Source organism: Eucalyptus grandis, chromosome 7, assembly GCF_016545825.1.
Source record: "Eucalyptus grandis isolate ANBG69807.140 chromosome 7, ASM1654582v1, whole genome shotgun sequence".
Lineage (NCBI taxonomy): Eukaryota > Viridiplantae > Streptophyta > Magnoliopsida > Myrtales > Myrtaceae > Eucalyptus > Eucalyptus grandis.
The window spans coordinates 15,753,869-15,774,931 of record NC_052618.1 but is presented as its reverse complement, the minus strand read 5'-3'; the positions used below and the strand labels follow the sequence as shown (position 1 = coordinate 15,774,931).

The 21,063-nt window shown below is 34.5% G+C and overlaps 1 protein-coding gene across 1 annotated transcript; it reads right to left on the bottom strand.

Annotated features, from left to right (window-relative positions):
• Nucleotides 1–1,144: 1,144 nt before the first annotated feature.
• On the bottom strand, nucleotides 1,145–21,063 carry LOC120295894 (probable disease resistance protein At4g27220). The gene is made up of 6 exons (XM_039317502.1): nucleotides 20,745–21,063; nucleotides 8,443–9,075; nucleotides 6,438–8,341; nucleotides 6,222–6,320; nucleotides 1,307–2,317; nucleotides 1,145–1,195 (listed from the first exon to the last, which is right to left on the bottom strand). The coding sequence occupies exons 1-6, from the start codon at nucleotides 21,061–21,063 to the stop codon at nucleotides 1,145–1,147; spliced, it is 4,017 nt and encodes a 1,338-aa protein (XP_039173436.1).

Genomic DNA, 21,063 nt, shown 5'->3' with positions numbered 1-21,063 from the left:
ATTGTCATAACTTGTTTAAAATCCCTCTAAAATCAATTTTGAGGTACTGCATATACAATATGATTTTATGAGCTCACAGAAATAATACTTCTAAAAATATATGGATATGGACAATTAATACTTATATTTGCTGAGGATTAGAAAAATTTTAATCTTTTAAGTAAATATTAATAGATTATGTACATGGATATGTATAATTAAATGATTTTAAAAACGCACATGGTTATCAATGTCTAAATTGTTTTGCATTAATAGTTTATGGATGTGATCATGGATTATTGTGGGAAGGAAAATATTCTGGTCATCTTTGTTTAGGTATGAAACACAGAGTCCCGATCAAATTTGAGCAAAGCATTGACGATTGATATTACAAACAATTATAACTAGCACTTTTGTCTACTTACCATGCATTGTCCAATTATATGCGAACGAATATGTTCAAATGAAGTGCCCAAAATGCATTTATTTGAGAGACTGGCCTATGGAGTGAAAAGTGAAGCGGTGCCATTGTTAATCTCCATCAAAGATTGCCAAGTTAGACTTCTCATCTTGGGGCAATGGGCAATGCTCAACTTTAATAAAACAGGGCATTCTAGCATATGATTCTTCCACGAGAGGAAACTAGTCAAATTGGGCAAGCATTCCAAAGTTATCCACTTAAGATATGGGAATGTAATCTCGTCCCTTGCACTTCCTTGCCCTTCTTCATCTACAATCACTCCTTCCATTTGATCACACTCCTTTATTTCGATCTACCATAGATTGGGAAGGCACCAAGCCATTGATGGAACAAAAGCATGTCTCAAGTTACCACATTTATAAAGGCTAAGATGTTGTAGAGAATTGAAGCACATTGTTCCTTGGAGATCTCTATTCCATAGTTGCCTCAACTTTGGTAGATTGACCTAGTGCAGATACTGTAGCAAAGGCAACACCTGAGTGCAATCCATAGCCTCAAGCCCTTCAAGATCGAATATTTCTTCCAAAGGCTCACAATTGCGCACTTGCAAGCTTGTCATTCTTTTTAAAACAAGCATCAAACTGGATAGAATAGCATTAGTAAATGATGGACATTTATCCACCACTAATGATTCTAATTGCCAAGATGATGTGATGGGATTAAGTTTGCCATGCCATTTTCCAATCAGCTCGGGAACTCAAGCAACTGCATATACTTAGTCCCAGCAAACGTAGCCTATTAGAAAATGCATCATTAAACATAAAATTCTAGTTAGCAAAAAAAAAAATTACTTTATTGGTGATAAGAAAAAATCAAATTGCATAGAATTTAGCAACTAAAGCGTACCATTTCTTCCAACATATTTTGGATGGTCATGTTGAGGTTTCCCTTCCAAAAATACTGGCACTTTGTCGCTTCATACCCTTCATTCAAACCTACTTTTACTCCCTTTAGCTTTGGCACCTCTATTTGTCCATTGTGGAAGAACTTCATCTGGGGACATCTATTCACAATGATATCTTCCAAGAGAGGGAACATCAAAGTGTATCCATTTGAGCTAAAACACCTCAATCTAGTCAACCCATCAAGTTCCATATACTTCAATTGACTGAAAGTCACTACATGCCCATCATTTCCTCCCTCATCACTAATGACTTTTGTCAATATTTCACATTTTTTAATCCTCAATTTTGTGAGTCCCACCAAATTTTCAGCTATTGTTGATGTGAACATATTTGATAACCCATCACAAAGTGACACATCTAGAGTTTTCATATGCTGAAAATAACTAGGAAAGGATGATGCTACTTTTAGCTCATGACTTGGGCATTCTATGGCTTCCACATTGATGCACAGCTCACTTAGTCCTTCCTTCTCGATGAGTTCCACAATGCTACATTGATTGATCTCCAACTCCTCAAGTTGGATTAGATCTCTGGCTATTGAGGTCAAAAACAAAGAGGCAAGCCTACCGCATCTCCGAAGGGTAACCGAACGTAGACAATGGAATTTAATATGACGGTAGAGTTCCTTCTCCCATACACAGTTTAGCATTGGTAAGTCATCTAACTTCAGCTCTTTTAGTGGAGAACAAGCAACACTCTTTCCATCTAGAGGATTTGGTGGCTGGAGTTTGAAAACAACTTCAAGGGAATCACATCCTTTTGCCGTCAAAGTTTCCAAGCTCAAGAGCCATCCTAGAATGAAAGAAGGTACAATGTTCACAAGCTTTTTGCATTCACTAACTGAAAGCAATTTTAGCTTAGAGAATGAATCCACTTGAATTGGTTCATGCCATATCATCTTGATGTTATCTATGCCCTTGATATATAAATTCTCCAAGTTAGGAAATGCAACCTGCAATACTCACAGAATTGGTGATTTAGTTAAATTACGAATTCATGAACTTCCAAGATGTAAATAAAGAAGAGTGCCAAGACGTAAATTACAAATTCATGGAATTGGTAATTCTATCTTAAGTCGCACAAAAAAAAAAATCTCCATACTAATGTTGATGACTCCATAACGTAAAGGCTATTGGAATATACTAGAGACAAAACAAAAAGTGCTAAGTAGGGATTCTGATCAGAATGTGTTAAGCATAGGCAAAATGGTAATTTGGATACACTCATGTACAATCATCTAATGACATTAGTGTTTCATAGATCCCAAACTCAAATAAAATCTCTCCCTTTGTACCTTTTTGGCTAACCCGAGAATGAAATAGCTACTATACTAGCAATTGTTAAATCACTTAGAGAAGGTCATTTAAGTCATTTAAGTTCCAATACAAATGAACTTCTTCAGTGAAATTGCACCATTTCGTAAATTAATTAATAATGAGGAAGAATTTATTTAAAGAAACAAAAAGCAAGTCAAACAGGTAATCACCATTAGAGAATGCAGCTGAGGGATCGCTTGAGGAGAAATATTAGCCATTAGAAAGAAAATGATGGTGAGATTGAGATAAAAAAAAAAGGCAATAGATTAGCCATCGAATGGTGCACTATAGTAAGAGATATGATTTTATCTAATACCGAATGCCTCAAATCAACATTAGGTCACTCTAAAGCAATTATATAGTTAGGCTAAGAGAAAGCGATTAGAAAAGGAATCGCTTGGGTCAAATGAACAAATCCTACTCACATCATTCCCCACTTCAAACCACTATATATACTTAATCGATTGAAATTTCCTTTTAAAATTGTTTTTCTGTTAATGCTGGAAGGTCAATTATATGCAAACGACAAATCATATACATATACTCGAGTCAAATTATAGAAACAGTGCTAAATATCTCATTATAATGGATTAAAAATATCTAAGAAGGTCGACGTATTAATCCCGTGGGAGGGCGCATTTGTACAGCCTGTACAAACAACATTTTAGGTGAACGGCCTATATTGCTTTTAGTTTAGTCAAAGTCAACCTGCCTGTACGTTGCTATATTTCATTTCAATGAAAACATTCTTCCACTATGCGCTCGACAATTAAGATGACTCAACTGAAATGGATGATTTGCGAAATGTATTTTATTTCTTTGATAAAAGTTCCATGAGAATGGTCTTGTAGTTCATGTAAGAACTAAGAGGGGTGATATCTGAAGCCCAAGACCCGAGAGGTCTTGCTCAGTTAGGCAACGGAGAAGGCTTCGATTCCCTTTGCTCGTGCACTTAAGAGAGAGTAAAGCTTCCCTTGACTAGTAAAAAAAAAAAAACATGAGATCTTGTAAGTGCAAATGAAGTCAAGTGAGTGTCTTAAAGGCCCTTCATCTCCAGCTTCTTGAACCTTATAGCTCACTTTCCTCTCGATTGTTTTCAATTGCTTTCAATGTACATGTGTGCAATGTCTAAGCCATTCGTGTGAGGTTGTTGAGAGTTTTAAGCTTCTTGTGAATATCAGAAGGCTTCTAGAGATCCTATTCGGCAATTGTACTACCCATTCATGCTTTGCGCAAGTACCATAAGAGATGTTCAACCATCTTTATGGAAACTATTTCTAGAGAATTTAAAAGTGAGAAGATGCAACTCATACATGTCAGCAACTCTGAACACTTATACTTTTGTTCCATCAATGATTCGGTACCGAATAGCCCCTGTATTACAATATAACAAGGGCTGCTATTACGATTGAATTTTGTTTGCATTTTACTATCAATATTAGGAATTGAAATATTTAAGAATTCGTACTCATTTTGGTTACTAATGACAATTAATTTATGCATGAAATATTTTTCTTATTGTCAAATTATATCGATTAGATGGAGATACACCTAGCTTATGTCTCATTAGTCTAAGGTGAGATTGGGCCTCCCATATATATCATCTAGTTACGAGCCTAACTCAAAAATTAAACCTTGGGCGAACAATGGTATATGAATATGACTTATGGACATAAGGAGTTGATAGTTGAACGTGACATCATTCCTCATCCATTTAGGTAAGGCAAAAGGGACTAATTTACCCGCAAAACAACATAAAATTAGACATGTCAGCAATTGGGATATCATAATAATTGAGTAGACATGGGACATCATAATAATTGAGTAGCCACTAGTCATCACCAATGGTTGAGATCCTAACTATCCTTGAAAAATAGTAAATAACTTGAGATTATTTGGATTTCTTTTTCCCTATCCTTTTTTAATCACCTCAAGTACTCCTTTCAAGTCGGATGTATATGTAGCCTATCCCAATTAATCTTCTTTGTTGTCATAATTTCCTTAATCAACATGTCTAAAAAGTGAAGAGACCCTTAGTCCCCATGACGGTGGAAAGCTTTATTTACTTCTTTTTTTCTTTTTCTTTTTTGTAAAGAGTAACTAGTTTTTTCTAAAAGTTCATTGCTACAACTCTAGGAAAGCTTTCATCTGCCAAGTTACTCTCAATCTCCCATCTACCTTGCCATAACATTGCTCCCACCTATACAACAAATTTAACTTTTTTGCATTTTGTTCATTAGTCTATTGTTATCTCCAACAAGCCAATTTAGACTACTTGTTTGTAGGATGCCACTGCTTTATAATGTCGGAGGAGATTTATTACAATTTGAAGAAACATTTTATTATAAACGCATGGATCTTTGCATCTCTAGATTTTACATAATAATAATAATAATAATAATAATAATAATAATAATAATAATAATAATAATAATAATAATAATAATAATAATAATAATAATAATAATAATAATAATAATAATAAAAGGTAATAAGGCAAATAATAACTCTTTAATGAAGATTTAATGAATCATAATAATAATAATAATAATAATAATAATAATAATAATAAAGTTAAAAGCTAAGGCAACAAACTTTAATGAAGATTTGGAATCCTAGAAAGTTAAAAGCTGCAAACACTAAAAAAAAAAAAAAAAAAAGCAAAGCCACAAAGGCTCTTCATAAAATTTCCGATCTAGTTCCATTATTTTTTTTTTAAAGCAAGCTCTCTCCATGGAAGCTCAAAGCATGGGCTGAAGAAAAGTCACTCTGACATCACAATCTTGTGGGACCCACCACTTATATCTCCCCACAGGGGAACTAACGTATGGCATGAGCCTTGGGCCCATGCCACTATGAAAGAGCAATCTTATCTAGTCAAATAAAACCCTTTCCCTGCAACGTTTTCCCCCCATATAAAATATAGCCTTGAGCTTCCTTGATTGAGGGCATTGTTTATCCTTGGTCTACTAATTTTCTTTCATGTTAGTAAATTACTATTCTTAGAAGTGTAGATAGGACCATAAAATATATCTACAGCGGTCTAATATCATTTTCATTGATAAAAATAAATAACAAAGGATTTTTCACCTATAATTGCTTCTGTTTTTGAGCTTGCATGATTTGTCATCTTCTTCAAACTAGCAGTAGATATTATGCCAAAAGGATCTCCTATAAAATGTTATCACTAAAGCTAGCTAAAGTGTTGACTACATTTCCACCTACTAGTCTAGAATTTAATATATTACAAATAATCGCCCTCACTTTCAATTGGATGCCATTAATTGTTGCTGTGACAATATAATTTATCAACTTTGTAATTATTGTTCCCCTTTTTGAACTTGAAAATTTGTCATCTTCTTTAAACTTGGTGTAAAGGATGCAAAAATGATCCTTTTGGCAAAGTCACAAAAGCTTTTGGCAAAATTTCCCTGAACTGGCTTCATTATCTTTCAAAGCGAGCTCTGTTCATGGAAGCTCAAAACATGGGAAAAAGATAAGTTGTGTGCAGATACACTAGCTCTTTTGATAGAAAGTTACCTGCTGCCCATTGAAGAATGCAATTTCAGTGCCAACCTGGTCGCCTAATGTACTACTTCCAACAGCAAAAAAGTTCTTGATATTTGGCAAGTTATGAAACTACAATACATGCAAATTATGCAACTCTACTTTGCCACAATCATCGGTTTCTATAATCCCGCGCATTAATTTGCAATTGACAAGTTCAATCTTTTCTATCTTTGAAAGTTCTCTCACCACTAAAAGAGGAAATAGAACTTCCATCTTGTCACAACTTTCAACTCGTAGTACTTTTAATGCACTAAAGGACTTTGAGGTGATATTCTTTTTGGATATCTTCTCCAAGTTGATGAGATTCTTAAGAATTAACGACTCCAACATCTTGAACTTTGTGTGGGATGGCAATTGGAGGATGTAATGGATGGAGGGACTATTCTTGACCTGTAATTGCTTTAATTCTAGAAAATCCTTTTGAGATAACGCACAGATACTTTGCTCAATTTCGCTCAACCCGTCCAAAAACAAATCATCACTTTTGCCTAAGATACTTTGTATGCATCCTTTCCGAAGAATATCGCTTAATGGATCCAACTTGAGGTTTAATGTGCTCGATCCTTTTTCACTTGGCCAGCGATGCACATTACCTATATTAATATTGAACTTGGAAAATTTCTCAACATTTAGGTCCTCTAGGAGTGCACTTGGATCAGGAATGGAGACATGTAGAGTGCAAAGATTCTTCAAGTGATTCAACTCAATCAGACTAGCATTAGTTGGTTGAGTTTGCTCCACAGGATTCCATTGATTAAAGCTATTCTTCATATACAACTCCTCCAATTTGATCAATCTTCCAAGCACACCCAGTTCAATCATCTGAAGATGTGAACAATAGTTCAAGTCCAACAACCTCAACTGTGTTAGTTGCCCAATTTCTTTTGGCAATCGTTGAATTTCAGAGTCCACAATGCTAAGAATTTGTAATCCTTTTAGCTTGCCAAGAATGGCCACATCCTCTAGCGAACGGTACTTAAGACATAGAGTATGTAAGTTCTCTAAGAATTGAAATGGCTTTGGCGAATGAACGAGACGTATGCTAGTAAGAGTTAAGACCATGAGTTTCTCCATAGAGTTGAAATATGAATCTAGAACCTCAAAAGATTCATCGTTGGTGAAAAGAAAAAAGATGCGTAATTCGGGGCAATCTAATTCTTTAGGAAACTCCTTCATGTCAATGTGTCGAAAGCATACCGCTCTACAACTTTTAAGCTTGTCTTTCAACAACTTTGTTATCGACTTATCTTTATCTTTCAACACGAGAAGAGGGTGATCTTTTGATGCAACAGAGGCAACAAACTCACAAACCAAGTCATGTATCTTGAAACCATCCACATCTTCACTATCTAACAAAAGGGAGGAGGCTTGAAAAGTTCGAATCTGTGAGCTCAACCTATCCCTAGCGTCTTCCATGCTGCTAACTTCTTCAAATAACCCCAAACCGACGCCGTACCTCACCAAATTTTCAAGAGAAGGCGTGGAGATACCATAAACAACACAAAGTTGTAATAATGACTTCTCATCCTCTTCTAATCTATCATAACTCCATTTCAACATCTGATTTATCAAGTCATTGATTTTGTTATCTTTAAACTTCTTGATTTTTTTCAAAGTGTCCTTCCATTCAAATAAACCGACGTCTTTAAAACGCTTTGCCACTGCGATGATTAAGAAAGGCACACCTGCACATTTGTCGAGTGCTACTTCCACCCAAGGTTTGAACTTATCATCATGAACTTTGTCTCCAACTATCCTCTCAAACAATCTTTTTGCCTCTTCCTCCTTCAGCCCACCAAGGTGGAAGTCCTTGTCACAGCCCATATCCCTTCGTAAAACATCGCGATCTCTCGACGTCAACAACAACTTGCATCCCATGACTTTGTTGTTAGGTTCACAAGGAATGCCGACTGATTTCAAGTCGAGCCCCTTCCAAAGGTTGTCTAGTATTATGAGGACCGTCTTTTTGTTCCTCTCCTCGACTTTCAACCTCCCCTGAAGGAGTTCCGCTCGCACGCTGACATACTCTTCATTCTTTAGGTCACTTAAGCCCAACTTGTGTGCAATCTCTTCTTGAATCCTCTTGATGTCTTGATGTTCGGACACGTCAGCGTGAGCAACCAGATCGAAGGACTTCTCTTCCCTTATTATTTTTCGGTATCCGCCAAAAGGGTGGACTTGCCGACCCCACCCATCCCGTAAATCCCGACCACGCTATTGCCGTTATCAGCAAGAGCGTCCATGATGTTCTGTATCATCAAAGCTCTGGATTCAAAGACGCCACCGTCCCTAAGCTTCATCGACGTTGACACAAAAGAAGCAGAACCTGTTGCAGTGGTCGACTGAACAACATCTTTGCCTTCTCTCCTGGCCGGATTCGAGGCAGCGACACTCCCCAAAGCAGGATCGATGAAGGAGATGTCCAGTCCGTTGAATCTGTTGCATTTTTGAGTGAGTTGATTAATGACCTCGATATTGCCCTCAGCCTTCCTGCTGAACTGGTAAAGAGATCTGGGGTCAGGAAGAGTCCCGTAGCAGCAAGTCTTGGTCGCCTTTTCGAACTCGTCCAACAGCTCTCGCGCCTCCTCCAAGGCCTTGCCAGCATTTGCCTCCCACGCCGTGAAGACATCGTTGAATTTCCGAACATTGCTTCTAGCCTGTTCCGCAAGAACCTCGACCCTCTGAACCTCGTTCTTCAGATTCTGGACTTCTCCCCGAAGACGGTTGGCGAATCTCTTGGAGAAGATCACGTATCCGAATCCACGTTCGATGGGAACAATTACATAGCGCTTCAAGACATCCCATCCAATACCAACGACAGAATCTGCCGACAATTTTCTTTGATTTTTTTTTCCGAGAAAGAAAGAGCGAGAAAAAAGAGACGGAGAGGGAGAATAATGAAAAGGAGCAGCAGAAACTAAAGAGGAGGAAGAAGAATGGTTTAGCAGCGAAACAAAGCAAGAGGACGAACAGAGCCAAGAGATTTGAGCACAGAAAAAGGGTGATGAATGGATAAAGGAGAGATGATTATCACCTGTTAAAGTAGTGAACAGGTGATTCGACCCTCGGGATATGTAGTTTACAGGGTGTGTCAGTACCCACGTGACATGGAGTTCTAACGCTTACCACGCGGTACTGTTTGACAAAGAGAGAACACGTGACTTGTAACTTCACACGGTTGGCCGTCAAATCAATTTTTAATGCGCTTCATAATGCCAAAAGATTCTGGATAGTCGACAAGTTGAATTTACGGACGGGCTTCTGTATTTCTTTCTTCTGTTTAGCAACTACTATTGCTCTTAATATAACTATAGAGATGCAGCGAAAAAAAAGGAATTAATATGCACAAAATGACACTCTTACCCAGTGATCACCCAAACTTTCCAGCATTATTAGTGCAGGATAACGAATTAGCTATAAAAAAAAATTACTTATAATGTGTCAAAACCAATATCTATATAAAGAGAATCATTTCTTAGTTCACTGACATATGGACTAAGCTAAATAAACTTTACTACCAAATTAACTTGTTGAAACGATCTCTTCTAGAAATAATAAAAATAATTGGACGTTTGAACATGATATTTTGAATAAATTACAGCTAAAGCTTGATGAAAGCATAAATGTAATTTAATATTTCAGAACATGCTTATGGTTCAATCTTCTTTTAAACAAATTAGCCTCTCTCTTTTTCCTATGATTCAAAGGCTGAAGACGTTCTTCAGATAAATTCTTACATAAACAAATTTGTGGAATCAAAAGAGTAGGTGATAAGATTCAAACCAAAATCTCTTATCAAATGTCTATAGTAAATAAGAAAATAAATGAGACAATAGATGAGAGAGAAAATGAAAAGGGCAGATTTATTATTCTCTTTAGAAATAAAAGTCGGGTCCATTAACGATTGACTTTACTTAGAATGATGTAATTTAAGCTAAATTGAGCACGTAAATAGCCCCCACCCAACATGCATGTTTGTACATCAATCATCACAACAACTTTAGAAGATCTTCCTAACCATTTTTCGAAGGTTTTGGTGGAATGGAAGGCTCACTAGAGGAATCTTTTTTTTTTTTTTTTTTAGTCTTGGTGAATTTCACCCTTTAGTGCAAGAAAGCCCTATCATGACTTTCACTTTAAATACGTATTTACTGATAATGTTGATTATGCATCAATGAAAGATTAGAAAAGCATGTCAATATCATCATTGATTATTCGTCAGCGTCCAAAATATTTAACATTAAAGTTTGTTGCAATCCAAGAAAAAGCCATCATGACTTCCACTTTAAAGAAAAGGAGTTAAAAGTAAAATTGATGGAGTTCCCGGAGAGGTGGATTATTTGAGGTATATATACTCATATCCCAAGTAGAAGATTATAAAAATTGACATATGATGATATAGTTGAAATTTTTCTAATGGCTCTCTTTTCTTGCTCATTGAATCATAACTTATACCCTTGCATCAACGATTTACTTATTGATATGAGTTTAATATGATTTTTCCAATTTTTCTTAACAACAGTATTGATCTAACGTTTTTTTTTTTTTAATTCTCTTTTCGAAAAAGAAAGGAACAAAAAGCAGATCTAACAATTTTTTTTTTTTAACTCAAAAAAAAAAAAAAGGGACAAAACAGAGAGACGTAAAGAGAATGATGAAGGAGCACAACAGAGCAAGAATGATAAGAGACAAAGAAGGGGAAGGGTTTTGGGTGCAAAAAAGAATTAGGTACTAGTCCTAAAACCCATTCCTTTGTGGGTTGTGAAAGCATATAAAAAATATAGAAGTTAATATTATAATTAAGCTAAGTAAATGGTAAAAAATTGAATTTAGTTTTCAAAGTTGTACATAAATCTAAAATGTAAAATGGATGTGTTATTGATTTACATATTAAATAGCAGTTATTGATAATATCCTACTTATTGACATATTTGACTTGGCCCAACTTAGACCCTTCTGTCCAATTAATATGGACCATCAGTTAAAAATAAGTCTTGACTTTTGGTGTATTGTCCTTCAAATTTTCACTAATTTGCTAATAGAAAGCACCTCATCGCCATCCCTTCAAGTGAAAGAGCAAAAAAAAAAAAAAAAAAAACTCGATTCATAAGGAAAAATTGAAGTTGTTTAATCTTTTTTTGCCAACCATAATTGTTGGATTATAATGTCAAGTTACTCATAAATCCTTTTATTTATTATGACTACTTGAAATTTTATGACGGATAGTGATTAATTAAATGTAAACACCAATAGATGGACATAGAAATGGATGAATTTTATAGCAAAGACCTAAACCTCAAGGAAAAAAGAGAAGATGGATATAAACTATGAAGCTCGTTAACCTAACCTTAGTTTAGGCCTTAACTAAACACCAGTCAATTCTTTGGACATAGAAATGGCTAATTTTCTACGTTCCTTTAGTGGACCAATTACCATCACCACTCCCATCCTTTCCCCTACCACTGATGGTAGACATTGATGAGTCGTCCATCCTTTCATCCTTTGCCACTGCAAATGGTCCTTTCATCCTTTTCCAACACTAACGTATTTGTTCTAATGCATCCTTTCATCTTTTCTTCCATCATTAATTGGACAGACACTTATTGGTATTAGTCCTAAACCCGCTCCTTGCGCAGGTCAATGAAATCATATCTAAAATATAGGAGTAACATTATAATTAAGCAAGTTGTTAGATTAGAATGTCAATTGCAATTGTTACATTGGACGTAACTTCAATTAAAATTGTTAGATCAAAACTTGTAAGTAAATTATACTTTTGTCATTCTTTATTAAGATTATTTTGTTGATTACTGCTACTCTTTACACAACAAAAACAATATGGGAAACATTTCAAGTCACTACAATATTGTTACGTGGTCTCTTATTCCAATTGGAGTTTCCCCATTCTCTTTAGTATTAATACACTAAAAAACCCCCCAAACTGATACACCTGTGACAAATTTACCCCAAAATTATTTTTTTGACCATAAAAAACCCCAAACCAGTATACTCATGACAAATTTACCCCGATTGACCATAAAAAATCATAAACTGGTACATTTATGACAAATGTACCTCAAACTAATTTATTCGACTACAAAAAACCCCAAGCTGGTAAATTTGTGATAAATATACCATCCGCTAAATTGGATTAATACCACAAAAAAATCACAAAAAATTGTAAACTATGACAAATAAAGCGTAAAATCCCAAATTGATATACTGTTACGTGTTATTTAACTTAATAATTTGATAGTAAAATTTAACGAAAATTAACATAAGGTAAATTTGTCACAAGTGTATCGGTTTGTGGTAAATTTGTCAAAAGTATACCAATTTGGGGTTTTTGGTGATAAAAAAAAAAATAGTTTGGAGTAAATTTATCACAGGTGTACCAATTTGAGGTTTTTAAGGTTATTAACCCTTCTCTTTATACTTGGGTCTGTTTTGAGTCTTTTTCTTCAAACATTTATTTTCCAAATATTGCAAATTTTCAAAAATACACAATTATTGACAAGGAAAGTTACAGACTTCAACATGACAGGTCCCTCTTCTAGAAGTGGATGGATTTTCTACATTTTACTATTCCTTTGCTGGACCGATCACCATCACTTATGTCTATCTCCACGTCATTTCTTCCACCACTACTGGACAAAGATCGAAGTGTACGTAAATGTATGGCAACTGACCGGTGCCCTCACTTGTCTTCCTTCTTTCCTTTTACCTCTGAGAAACCTTGTTTTCCCACTTCATCCCTCCCGAGGAAATGATCAATTAAGCAAAGAGTTGTCACTTATTAAGCTAAAACTGAAAGCTCCATTGATGAGGCCCAAATGAACAAGCTTTCGCTTCACCTCAAATTACCCTTGTCGTGCTAGGATATGAGATGTCCTATCAAGGGTTTAAGGGGAATGGTCTCGATGATTTGCCAATCCAAATATAATATGTTGACTAACAATTTTTGATAATGTTCTCTTATTGACGAATTAGATTTGGGTTGACTTAGACCCTTATATCTAATTAATATTTATCATAAATTGAAAATAAATCTTAACCTATCATGTACTATCTTTCCCGTATCGGTTGAGAGAAAGCCACTCAAAGCGTCCCTTTAAGTGAAAAAAAAAAAAAAAAAAAAACTCAGGCTATTTAATTTCTATGCCAACCATAATTATTAGATTAGACTGTGAAATTGCTCCTAAATCAGTATTCTATTATGACTATTTGAAAATGTCATGACAAATTTCTAAAGAAAAAAATGTTATGACTAATTAAAGTCATAAGGAACGTTTTCCTTGTAATTAAGTTCTTAAGGATAATTTGCATAATAACAAGGTGCATATAAAAATTTATCATGTAAAGTTAGAATCATCCTAAATAAAAGCAATTCTTTTATAAGGGCACGGACATGATAACCAGTTTATCTAAAAGCCCATAAGTTATCTTGCAAGATTCATGAACAAGATTCATGAACAGTTTAAGTTCTTGCCCAACTACATTAATCCTTTTTTATTATAAGGAATAAGTATATTTTGATAATATGGTGGGCCTCAACCTTGACGTCAGCTGTGAGGTAAGGGTGGCGACCGAATTGGAGGTCACTACAGATTGCGGGCCAGTATAAAGATGGATGAGGGATTGATGTTAAAGAGAGTAATTGTATTTGGCATTCGGTGTCATTATAGAATCATAAAATTGTCATATGATGATATGGTAGGCATTTTGTTAATTTCTCCTTGTTCTTGCTCTTTTAAAAACTACTTCTTGATATGAATTCAATATAATTTTTCAAGTTATTCTCAACAACAACATCGATCGGAATTTTCTCTAATTGTTCTTTAGAGAAAGAAAGATTGAAACAGACCAAGAACGTTGAAAGAAGAAGAAGGCGAAGAGATTTGGGTGCAAAGAAGGATGAAGGGTAGCATTAAAACGTAGCAACTTATTGCTGGAAAAGCTGATAATTAGTCTTAGTGGTTGCATGCTACAGAGGGCTTGCTAGACCTATCAATAAATCTCTCATGATTCCTTGCATATTTTGCTACTAAAGATCTCGAGAAAAGGATAGCACATGTTATAATAATTGTGCGGTACTAATTTAAATGTCACAAATATTTCAAAGCGTTCATTCAAAATATTATGTCATGTCAGATTTTTGACATTTAAATTAAAAATTCTAAAAAATTTATGATACTTAAGTGATTGATTAAAAGTCATGACTATTGAATGAACATTTTAAAACGTAAACACCAATTAATGGACATATAAATGAATGATTTTGTAGCAAAGACTCAAACCACGAGGAAAAAAGAGGAGATGGGCATAGACCATGGAGCTCGTTAACCTAGCTATAGTTAGGCCTTAACTAAACACTGGTCAATCCTTTGAGCATAGAAATGTATGATTTTCTACATCATTGTTCCTTTAGGTCCTGTTTGGTAATGTTTTTGTTACTGAGAATAGAATTATTCCATAAAGTAGATTTAGAACAGAATCAAGAAGTAGAAAAAAGTTATTTATTTGTTCCTAAGAATGACTCAAGAATCGAGTAATTTTTTTTGTCTTTTCTTTTTTTTCTTCTTCTTCTTCTTCCTGTAGCTGGCAACAAGCTAGAGAAAGAATAAAAAGAAAAGGAAAAAATTATTAAAAAATTAAAAAAATTCTAAGAAAAAGAAAAAAAAATTAAGGATTGTACTAAACGTATTTCTACTTCGGGAATAGAAATTTTATACAATTACTAAATGCATTTGAATGCTTAGAAATTTGTCAAGGGAATAGAATTGAAAAAAATATATTTTTAAGCATAAATTGTGTTGAGGAATATAATGGTTACTAAATGCACTCTCACCCTCACCGTCACCGATGTCCTTGTCTCCTTTCTTTCCTCCACCACTAATGGACAAACATTGATGAGTTATCCATTCTTTCCTCCTTTCCCACCGCTAATGTGGTAGTTTTGATCCATCCTTTCATCCTTTCCTTCACTATCAATGGACAAACACCAATAAGGTACTAATCCTAAATCCGCTCCTTGCGCAAGTCAAGGAAATCATATTTAAAAAGGTTAATATCAAGAAAAACCCAAAATTGATAATATTTCTTTTGACCATCAACGACCCTAAATTGATAGACTTGTGATAAATTTATCAAAAACTAACTTTTTGAACCTCAAAAACTCTAAATTGGTACATTTGTGACCAAATTATTCTTCCATAGTTTCCATGAAATTGGATTAATATCACAAAAAGTGACAAACTGGTACACATGTGATAAAAAGAGGCTAAAAACAAAACTAGTACAAATGTGATAGACAAAAGGTAAAAATCTAAATTGATACACCTATCAACTGTCATATATCATTTAATAATTTGAGGGTAAAATTTAACGTAAATTAATTGAGGGTAAATTTATCACATGTGTATTAGTTTGGAGTTTTTCATTTGGGGTAAATTTATCATAAGTATATTAGTTTGGGTTTTCTTTTTCTTTTTTTTTTTTGTCATAGAAGTAACATTATAACTAAGCAAATTATTATATTAGAATGTCAATTGTAATTGTTATATTAGACGTAACTTCATATAGAATTGTTAGAGCAAAAATTCTAAGTAAATTAAACATTTTAAACTGGTTTACTTTTTGGAATAATACTACTCTTTACAGGACACAATTAATGTGGGAAACAATTGAAGTCGCCTATAACATTTTAGATCAAAAATTCTAAATAAACATTCTAAACCAGTTTACTTTTTGAATAATGCTACTTTTTATGGGACAGCATTAATATGGGAAACAATTCGAGTCACCACTTACATTGTTTTGTGCTTTGTCATTTCAATTGGAGTTTTCCCCTTTTCTTTCAAATGCTTGGATCTATTTTGGGTATTTTATTTTTAAGATTTATTTTTCAAATATTGCAATTATCACAAATCGATTTTAAAATTTTACAAAAATATACACTTATTGATAAATGAAGTTATGTGGCTTTTGATAATTTATAACCCTACTTTTTCTTTCACTTTTAATTTTTTTGAAGGATGGGAGTGTTGAAAAACAACAACATTTTGCAATAAACGGCTGAGTTCTAATACTAGCTATCCGATGATTTAGAAATTCAAGAATGACTCAAAAACCCAAGGAAGAAAGAGGAGATAGGGTATGGATGGAGATCCACTTGGGAAGTTGAGTGGTAAGTAGATTGCCCCCATGTCATCACTGGCCAAAAGAAAAAAAATTACAAAAGGGCCTCTATATGTCGGTAGCCTCCATCAAGATGAACAATATATGTCTTATAAACAATCCAATGATAGATATAGATGACTCATAAAATGTAAGTATATATACATAATGGATGATTTTTTTTTTTACATTTTACTGTTCCTTGATCAATTCCCATCACTAATGTCCAAGTCTCCACCTCCTTTCTTCCACTGCTCGTGGACAACCATCCAAATATATGAAAGATTGCTTTAATTAGGGTAAGTTGTGGGAGAGGGAGAGGGAGAGAGAGTAATAGAGGGTGGTTGTAAAAGCTGAGATGGATTTCTGCATTTTGCTATTCCTTTCCTCGACTAGTCCCCATTGCCGATGTCTACCTCTACGTCCTTTGGTCCATCGCTATTGGACAAACATCTAGGTATTCGTAAATGCATGAATTGACCAGGTGCCCTCACTTGTCTGGCCTCTTTCCTTTTACAATCAACAAACATTACTTCCCTACTTCACCCCTCTTGAGGCAATGATTCATTAAGCAAAAGAGTTGCCAATTATTAAGCGAAAACTGACAACTCTCTTGATGAGGCCCAAATGAACAAACTTCTCTCTTCACTTCAGTTAACCCTTGTTGCATGAGGTATGTAATGTACCTTTTAGAGTTCAAAAGATGAGTGATCTTGATGATTTTCCATTATAGAGATTATATATCGATTAGCAGTTTTTGATAATGTTCTCCTTATTGACACATTAGACTTTGGCTAACTTAGATCCTTATGTCTAACTAATATTAACCATTAGTAAGTCTTGACTTTTCATGTATTATCTTTGCAAATTTGTTGAAAGAAAGCCCCTCTAGGCATCCCTTTAAGTGAAAAAAAAAAAAAAAAAAAAACTCAATTCACAAAATAAATTTGAAGTTATCTAATTTTTATGCCCATCATAATTATTAAATTAGAATGTGAAATAATTATCATAAAATTGCCATATTTTTATTACCTCTCTATTCTTGCTCTTTCAAACATTACTTATTGATATGATTTTAATGTATTTATATCTATTATTTTCGAACGCCAGATTCAATTGATAATTTCCTTTGACTTTTCTTCTGAGAAAGAGAGCAAGTCTCGCACCAATAATGCAAAGTGGACTCAATAATGCACGCCTATGAGGCATTGTGCAAGACAAGATGCCTTACACAGCACCCAAAGTGAGGCATTGAGGTGTTTCTATTCACTCGAAGTATTCATTGAGCTATCAAAACTTTCGTCCTTTCCTCTTTCAAATTGATAGATGAGCTGTTCCATTTCACGCACTTCAATAGTCTGTCCTAATGCATCCACTAGAATCATATTATTGATCTTTTGAATGGACTCGATGCACTTGGATGGTCGCACCTTTTGAGGAGTATCGAACAAACACATCTTCTTCGGTGAAGACTAATAGGAACTTGATGGTACATCAATGGAGCTCGAAGGGACATGTGTTGGCATTGGCCCACAAAGTAGAGGTAGTTTGCAGACTCAACGCATCATGCACGAATTAATAGGGCAACATGTGAAATAAAAGAAACGGTTTTCATTCATTGCATTTTCCAAAAAAATAGATGATGGCTCAAACTAGATTTGGAGCAGGATTTGATAATTAATAAGAAATTTAGGCATAGTAGTAATTGAATTTTTTGAGAAAATTGTCAGTAAGTCTTTGAACTCTTTTTTCTTGGTCAATTGTGCCTGTACATTGTGTATGTGTGTGTATATATATTTTAATTCTTTCAATCCCTTTTTAATACATGAGATGCAAATCATCTACTGCAGAATCCTCCTGCGTCGTGTCTCTACTGCGCCATTAGGATGATAGAAGAAAATAAACCTTGTGATGTCCCATTAAGAATTAAAGAGATCGGTGATCTCGACGACATGCCAATGTAGAGATTATATATTAATAGCAATTTTGAATAATGTTCTTCTTATTAATACCATATGTTGAAAAAAAAGTATTGACTTTTCATGTATTATCTTGACTTTTAATGTCAAGTTAAATAATTGCTTCTTCTGGGCCTAAGCAACATGCAAAGATATTCTCCAACGATAGAGCTCTATAAGACAAAATAGTACATATGAACCCCACTTTTGCATACATGGTTCAATCTTGGACCGGGGAAATTATGCATTGTAGCCTTCTTGGAAATAATAACTTTAACAATGATGCCATAGAAAACGAAAGTATAGGGCAAGAGAACTAAATGCCATCATCAAATCATGTGACATAAAATGCTCATCGTTGATAGGGTCTCATATTTTTAAGTACTTGCCATTTGTAAAAGATGCGATTTAACTAAAAACCAGTCAAAAGATAGCAATATGAGGAAAAAAAAAACATGGCTTATAAAAGTACAAGAGACACTACCAAACTCTAATGATTATAGTTCAGACTTGGTAGAGAATAAGGTAAATATAATTCAATCCTCAACTTTTGACAAGATGTGATGGATCTTCGGCTCCATCATCCACGATTTGTTTAAATGCCAAAGAGTTGCAATTCGATTATTTTTCTTAATAGATTCCTTGAATAATGCAAAGAGAATTATCTGCCCACATGCATATTTGAAAAAGCAATGTATAAATACAAAAAATCAAAATATAAACACAGACAATGAGAAAAATTAGATAATATGAAAAAAGATGAGCTATTTCAACTTAACCAATTATAAAAATAAGAAAATAGAAAAGATCAAATTGAGCTTGGCAGATGAGTGAAGGATGTTCCTTATTGCCATCGGAGCCAAATTTTGCAGAAACAAAATGGCTTTTTAATTGCATGAACCCTATCCTCCTAAGCCCAAATGATCTCACACTTTCTATTATGTGATCTTCACTTGAGATCCATATGATAAATGTTGAAACCCAAATATCTTCGAAACATCACTTTATCTAATTACTTTAATAGCATAGAGTTTTTCATGTGTGGAAATAGAGTTTCACAATCAAGGGAGGACATCAAATTAGACGATCAAAATTGACAAGAGCAAATTATCAATTTATTTGAGATATTATGAAATCTACGAGGTTAAGATTGTGTCATGATCAATATGAAGACATACACAAGAATCTTCTATTTTCATCAAATTCGAGGTACTAGTGTTTTGGTATGCTGAGAAAATTGCACAAGCGGTATTAAACATATTATACGGAATGTAATCAAGTTTTAAACATTTCAATTGAACCAATTTAATCTTAACTCTTTGAGGAATAGTGTAATCAAGTTCTCTCGGCCAAGTTTTGTCTCATTTGTTTCACATGTCAATCTAATCATTATCTTATATGTAAGGGTGATGGTGTGATATGAACTAAAATGACATGAAACGATGCTATTTAATCTTAGATAAACGTTATCATTGTTTGATCGGGCAGCTAAAGCCCCGAATTATCAATGGATGAGGTAGTAATAGCTCAAGCCTCATCATGATCAAATGTGGACTCGACTGGGAGTGAGGACACCCCAATATCTAATTTCAGTCAAATTATTGGATCTCCTAAACATGAGCCACATGCATAGCTTTTTTCCAATGACCAACAAACGAATACATATGGATCCATTTTTGCACAAATGGTTTAATCATGGCATTGGGGTAATAATGCATGGCTGCTTTTCTAAAAAATTAATAACTTTAATAAGGATGTTATAGAAAATGAAAGTATAAACTAAGAGTATTGAATGCTGTCATCAAATCAAATCATTCGCCATGTGATACTTATCGATTAATAGGAACTCATATTTTTAAGTGTCTACTACTCGTAAAGATGTCCTTCAATTCAACACCAATCGAAAGATCGGATGCAACAAAAAAAATGGCTTATAAAATTACAAGTGGCACCACTAAACTCTTGTGATTGCATCTCAAACTTGACAGAGAATAAGTTAAATGTAATTTAGTTCTCATCTTTTTGACAAGATGTAATGGATACTTGGCTTCACAATGCACAATCTGTCTGAACACCAAAGATTTGTATTCAATTATTTCCCTCAATATATCCATGCAAAATTGCAAAGAGAATTGTCTTCCCGCAATCATATTTGCACAAGCAATGTATGAATATGAAAGACCATAATATAAGCACATAGAATGAAATTTGAAAGTATTTGCTAAATTTAGGACTTATAATCTGCACCCTTAAGGTGCATCATTCTAAAGTCATCCATGTTAACCTGTCAAAATTTGTGCTCTCATACTATACATTTGGTACACAATATAATCTCAAGTCTTATTCATAAAAACATTACCCGCACTGTCGGCAAAGGTTTTTTCCAATATGGTTTGGGCTCCATCGCTGTTGTTCATGAGTTTTCGCAGCGTTGGCAAATTGATGATGCTAATGTCGCCCAGCATTCCAACGTCATCCTCCGACATCCCTTCGACGAACAAGTTACCTTCTCTCCTACATCTCATCACCATCTTCCCGTCACTCCCCACGACGAGTCTCCCTGCAAATGGATAGAACTTGACCAATACCTCACCCAGCGATTTTCTAAGCATCTCGGTCGCATGGAAATGAAGACAAACAGATGCTAGGAGGAAGACGAAGCGACTAGATCTGGCCAT

Excerpts from the sequence above, each read along its gene's own strand:
- LOC120295894 (XM_039317502.1), bottom strand. The coding sequence starts at position 21,063 with ATGGCCAGATCTAGTCGCTTCGTCTTCCTCCTAGCATCTGTTTGTCTT. Across the intron at positions 2,318-6,221 it reads CATTCTTCAATGGGCAGCAG|GTTGCATTTCCTAACTTGGA; the intron begins GTAACTTTCTAT and ends TGAGTATTGCAG. Across the intron at positions 1,196-1,306 it reads AAAATATGTTGGAAGAAATG|GCTACGTTTGCTGGGACTAA; the intron begins GTACGCTTTAGT and ends ATTTTCTAATAG.